This window comes from Myotis davidii, unplaced genomic scaffold (genome assembly GCF_000327345.1).
Source record: "Myotis davidii unplaced genomic scaffold, ASM32734v1 scaffold341, whole genome shotgun sequence".
NCBI lineage: Eukaryota > Metazoa > Chordata > Mammalia > Chiroptera > Vespertilionidae > Myotis > Myotis davidii.
In genome coordinates, this window is record NW_006291021.1 from 708,046 (window position 1) to 713,599 (window position 5,554).

The 5,554-nt window shown below is 61.4% G+C and overlaps 2 protein-coding genes across 2 annotated transcripts in view; both read left to right on the forward strand.

The window, feature by feature from the left end:
• DUS3L (dihydrouridine synthase 3-like) overlaps nucleotides 1-1,340 on the forward strand; it is a 5,056-nt gene extending 3,716 nt beyond the window's left edge. Inside the window, 5 exon segments of the mRNA XM_006764245.2 lie at nucleotides 67-163; nucleotides 292-367; nucleotides 714-902; nucleotides 976-1,104; nucleotides 1,199-1,340. Of these exon segments, the coding sequence (XP_006764308.1) occupies nucleotides 67-163; nucleotides 292-367; nucleotides 714-902; nucleotides 976-1,104; nucleotides 1,199-1,271 (564 nt within the window). The 3' untranslated portion in view covers nucleotides 1,272-1,340.
• A 97-nt stretch (nucleotides 1,341-1,437) lies between these two features.
• On the forward strand, nucleotides 1,438-3,545 carry PRR22 (proline rich 22). The gene is given in 4 exon segments (XM_006764244.2): nucleotides 1,438-2,008; nucleotides 2,096-2,158; nucleotides 2,454-3,508; nucleotides 3,510-3,545. Coding segments are annotated over 4 exon segments (1,284 nt in total). The 5' UTR covers nucleotides 1,438-1,878.
• The last annotated feature ends 2,009 nt before the right edge of the window (nucleotides 3,546-5,554 follow it).

The following is a 5,554-nucleotide window of genomic DNA, read 5'->3' on the forward strand; positions in this document are numbered from 1 at the left end:
CTCTCTCTCTCTCTCTGATGTCCTGCCTCCCCTCCCTCCCTCCCTGTGTGGCCCCTCTTTCTCTAGCTGCATGGCCGCTCTCGGGAGCAGCGCTACACCAAGCTGGCCGACTGGCAGTACATCAAGCAGTGCGTGGCGGCAGCCAGCCCCATGCCCCTGTTCGGTGGGTCCCCAACTCTCACCTGAGACCCCTCCCTGCCCCAGTGGGGGCTGCTGGGCTGGCAAGAACTCCCCCGGAGCTGGCTTTCCTGCCTGTAGGCAGCTCCCTGAGGCCCTATCTCTGCCCCTCAGGAAACGGGGACATCTTATCCTATGAGGACGCTAACTGCGCCATGCAGACCGGTGTCACTGGAATCATGATTGCCCGGTAGGTGGGCCCGGGGCCTGGGGGTTATCTGGAGCTGCCCCTGGGCCCGGCCTGCAGCTCCGGGAGGGTGAGTGTGTGTCTGAGCTTTGTCCCGTTTGTCACAGTGCCTCAGCCCAATGGCTTGGCCTCCTGGTCCATTTATCCCCAGCGGGTGGCTGTCTGTGCAGAGAGATGGCAGGGCTGCAGCTGGCCGGGGCCGGAGGGACTAGAAATTTCTGCAGCTGTTGGCTTGGGGTGCTGGTTGGGACTCTTGGGCTTCAAGGCTTCTAGAGCAGCTGGAGAGTCTGCAGAGCTGGAGGGACAGGGACTGTGGGTTTGGGGCCTCTGACCACTCCCGGCCCTGCAGTGGTGCCCTGCTCAAGCCGTGGCTGTTCACGGAGATCAAGGAGCAGCGGCACTGGGACATCTCCTCATCCGAGCGCCTGGACATCTTGCGGGACTTCACGAACTACGGCCTGGAACACTGGGGCTCGGACACGCAGGGCGTGGAGAAGACCCGCCGCTTCCTGCTTGAGTGGCTGTCCTTCCTGTGCAGGTGGGTGCGGAGCTGCCGCGGGGCGGGTGTCGGTGAGGCCAGCCTGGCCCACCCTGTCCCCACCTGCCTGCAGGTATGTGCCTGTGGGTCTGCTGGAGCGGCTCCCACAGAGGATCAACGAGCGGCCCCCCTACTACCTGGGCCGAGACTACCTGGAGACGCTCATGGCCAGCCAGAGGGCCGCCGACTGGATCCGCATTAGGTGCCTGGGACCGAGGAGCCGGGGGAGGGGGTGCACGTCCTGGGTCGGGGGGTGCGGCCCAGGCCTGACCCTGCCGCTCCGCCTGCCCTCACAGTGAGATGCTGCTGGGACCTGTGCCACCCAATTTCGTCTTCGTGCCAAAACACAAGGCCAATGCATACAAGTAGCTGCAGGGGTGGGAGGGCATCGGAGGCGCTGTGGCGAGTGAGAAGACAATAAACTTCGTTCTTTTAAAACTCAGGCCTTTCTGTGACCCCGAGGCTGCCCCTTCCCACCCCCGGGAGCTCTCCCTGGACACCTGCCCATCCCTGTCCCTGGCAGCTCCCTTCCTCCCTCCCTCATTCACCAAAGTCGCGCGGCAGGCCACTGCTGATGCCCAGAGAGGCCTTGAACATAAAGGAGCCGCTGGGGCTTCTTGGGGGGAACCATAAAGGGGGAACTTTGGCCTGTGGGGATGTAGATCAGGATGGGCTGCCTGGAGGAAGGGGCCTCAGAGCTATTAGATTGGCATTGCTGGTAAAGGCAGAAGGCAGTGTACTAGGCCCAGGATCTGCCCCACACCGTGACACCTGTCTGTGGCTGCCTTGGTTTCCTCTTCGATCCCTGTCCACCCTCCCCCACCTCCAATACCCGGAATCCTGACCATCGGGCTGGAACCTGCTGCCCGGAGCAACCAGGCAAACAGAACTCTGCACGACCTCTGAGCTGTTCTCTGGGTGGGCTGCCTGTGCTCCCACCTGCCACCCTCTGGGCCTGCCCAGGCTGCCCCCCTCCATGCAGCACCCGAAGCCCTTCTACACTCCTGCAGCCCCCCAAGAAGGTTTCAGCCCTCGGGGCCTGGATGGCACCGAGGGGCCAGGCAGCCAGCCCACTCCTGCCTGCACAGAGCCTCTCCCCACTGTGGGTACGCGTCAGGGAGCAGTGGGGTTGGGTGGGGGTGGGGCCTGCCCACCAGCCTCAGGACCCACTACCAGCCTGCCTTTGTTCACAGGTTCCTCCAACTTGTATCACCCCCCAAACCTGGAGAAAGAGGTGTTTCCAGGCCCCCCAGCAGGTACTGGCCTCCCCCCAACCCTGACTGCACCCGGGAGTGGGTTGGGGGAGGCAGGGCCATCTTGCCTCCACCGTGGCCTCTGAGGCTCCTCGAAGCAGAATTCCCGCCCTTGTTTCCCAAAAGGGCTCCCAGACCAAGGTCTGTGCCCGTCTGACAGGCCTATTGCTCTTGGCCCTCACGGCACCTCAAGCCCAGGCCATGTCCACAGGCCCCGGGTTAGGGCCCCATCTCACTCCCCCTCCCCTGCAGGAGGTTGTAGCCCTGCCCTCTCAGGGCCACCCTCCTGGGCCCGCAGGTTTCCAGATGGCGCCCTGCGGCTGCTTCTTTGACCCCCGCATTTACCGAATCGAGTGGGCCACCACCGACTTTGGCCAGGCGTCCCTGTACAAGCTGGCAGCAGCGGGTGGTGGGGTGCCAGTGGGGGGCCCCAATTCACCCAGCACCTACCTCCTAGAGTCCCAGCACTACCTCAAGGCCCCGGTGCCGCCTCCACCGTACCCCCATTTCCAGCCAGTCCCCGGGGGCCCCCAGTACCTCCTGCCCTACTTCCCCGCTGAGGGGCCCGGGCCTGAGGCCCTGGGCTTTATGGGGGATGGGGGAGCCCCCGCCTTTGTGGAGCTGCCCCCACCCCTGCTCAAGGAAGGCCTGGTGCCCCTGCCACCGCTGCTGCCCTCCCAGGAAAACCAGCTGCCGCCTGTGGTCATCGCACTGCCTGCGGAGGCCGCGCGGCCCCCCGGGGGCTATGGCCGCCTCAAGGGTCGCGTGAGCCAGCTCCACATGCCCGGGGAGTCCCCAGCCTTCCCCGCGAAGGAGCTGCAGGGCAGTGGCCCTGGGCCGGGCCTGCTGTACCCCCCAGGCCCTGGGGGGCCCAAGGCACCCCCGTTGGAGGAGGGAGAGACCAGGTCCCCCGAGGCCGCCAGGGCCTTCGTGCTGCCTGAGAAGGTGCTGCTGGAAGACGCCATGAAGCTCTTCGACTGCCTGCCGGGGGGTGCCGAGCCCGAGGGGTCCCTGCGCAAGGCCCCGGGGCCGGCCCTGCCCGACAGCGGGGGTGGTGGGGATGACTCCTCCAGCGACATCCGCTCGCTGCACCTGCCGGACGAGCTGCTGTCCTTCGACTACAGCGTGCCCGAGATCCTGGACACTGTGTCCAACGTGGACTACTTTTTCAACTTCAAGGCGCTCGATGAGGAGCCACCACCCTGCCCCGGGCCCCCCGCCGTCACCATTGCGGCCCCTGTGCTTCGGGCTGAGCCCCCCAGCAAGAGAAAGTCTGGTGCCTCAGCCACCAAAAAGGGGAGACAAGGAGGCAAGAGTAAGCAGGCCATGGGCCTGGCCGGCGCCCCAGCCCCTGGGACCCAGGCAGGACCTGGGAGCCACCCCCCATTAAAGCGGATTTGATCTCAGCCCAAGGTCTGCTCAGTGCGATGGGGGCAGTAGGCCAGGGGCGGACGTGGAGGGCTTGCCTCTCACCTGCTCTAATGCCCAATGGCCCAAACCAGGAAGGGAGGCCCTGCAGGACCCGCGCCTCCTGGTGCCAGACTTCCAGACCGAGCGAGGAGCCCTGGGCTCGGGGTTCTAAACCCCTCTGTCCGGGTCCTGGAGAAGGCAGGGGGCTTTGCCACCCAGGCGCCTGTGCTGTGAGGAGCCCTCACCAAGTTTGGTGAGGAAAGTCAAGGCTGCCCAGAGACGGCAGGAACCTGCCTGGAGGGAGACAGCAGGGTGGGCCCAGCCCTGCCCTCTGCTGCCCCTTGTGCCATAGTCAGTGGGGGCGTTTGAGGGGGTTTCAGCTGGGCTCCGCCTCAGCCCACCTCCCAAGGGGTGGGTGAGAGGCATGCGGAGGGGCCATGGTTCCTGTGAGGGACCCCGTGCTGGTCCAGGCAGACGTGGAAGCAAGTGCTGGGTGGAGGTGAAAGCACCTGGTGGCCTGAGGGTGGCGGCTGGGCAGGCAGGTGGGAGGTGGAACCCCAAAACAAGCCCCTGTGATGGGGGCCAGCAGAGTGCACCCGGGTGACAGAGACCAGGGTGGGCAAGTCTGTCCCAGGAAGGGCATCCAGCCAGGCCTCGTATGCTGCCTGCCCCTTTGGGTCCCACTCAGAGGCCCTCTATCCCAAGCAGCAGGCACAGGAGAGCCCAGAGTTCGGGTGTCCGTGTCTCACCCCTGCTCCTTCCCACCCCGTCTCCTCCTCGGGCCCATGGAGCTCTTCTCCCCCTTGCCTGCTCCAGGCTCTCCTCAGCCTTTCCCGGGGCAGCTGCAGCCCCAGCCTCTGAAACCCTCAAGGTGAGCCTGAAGGGGCCAACTTGGTTTCCCAGGTAATATATAAGGCAAGCATGGCAAACACAAAGGCTAACACGGGCCAGTAGACAAGGTGTAAGTGTATGTGGGCCACGAAAAAACGAAAGCTTCAGCTTTCATAGGAACGTAGGTTTATTTCGATAGAGACCTGCTGAATACAAAGGGCTGAAATAAATGAGTCATCGTTAACATAAAACAACATTTTAATAAAAATTAATATTTTTCTTGAATATTAACTTACCAGACACTGAATAACTGCACAAATTAATAAGCGTAACACAAGCCTATTTTTCTTATTTCCAAAGTGAAATATTTCCTGTTGCGCACACCAAACAAATCAGTCCAAGACTAATGATGTGGCAATCGGCTGCCAAAATATTCGCTGCTAGTGTTAGTGGAGAGAAATGGTGCACCTGCTCGTAAGGCATGTAAGGGAAATGAAGGCAACACGATTATAGTGATCAGTCAGCAAACGTTGTAGTTCATCATTAATAACTATGTATAACAGGATATTTTAAAAATTAAGTTAATGAAATTTTTATTAAAACGTATTAGAAACGTATTAGAAACCTTATATTGGTTGGGCCACAAAAATACTCATTGTGGGCCACGAGTTTGAGATGCTTGATATAAGGGATCAGGAAGCAAAGGGAGATGGAGGCCTGCTCCCCTCCCCCTGCAGAGAGGCCCTGGGCTGGGTGGGGGAGGTCAGGGGCTTGACTAGAATGAGGAAGTGGCTAGGTACAGGGAGGGTGGACGGGGAGCTGAAGCCTGGTGCCTCCGTGCCCAGCACCACACCACAAGTCCGAGGTGCTTACATGGCTCATCTCCCTAAACCCTTATTCCAAAGCTCAGCGAAGTGGAGACAGTTATGCCCTGGCTGGTTTGGCTCAGTGGATAGTGTCAGCCTATGGACTGAAGGGTCCCAGGTTTGATTCCAGTCAAGGGCACATGCCTGGGTCACGGGCTCGGTCCCCAGTGGGGGGGCGTGCAGGAGGTAGCCGGTCAATGGTTCTCGCTCATCATTGATATCTTTCTCTCTCCCTCTCCCTCTCCCTTTCTCTCTGAAATCAATAAAAATATATTTTAAAAAGAAAGAAGTG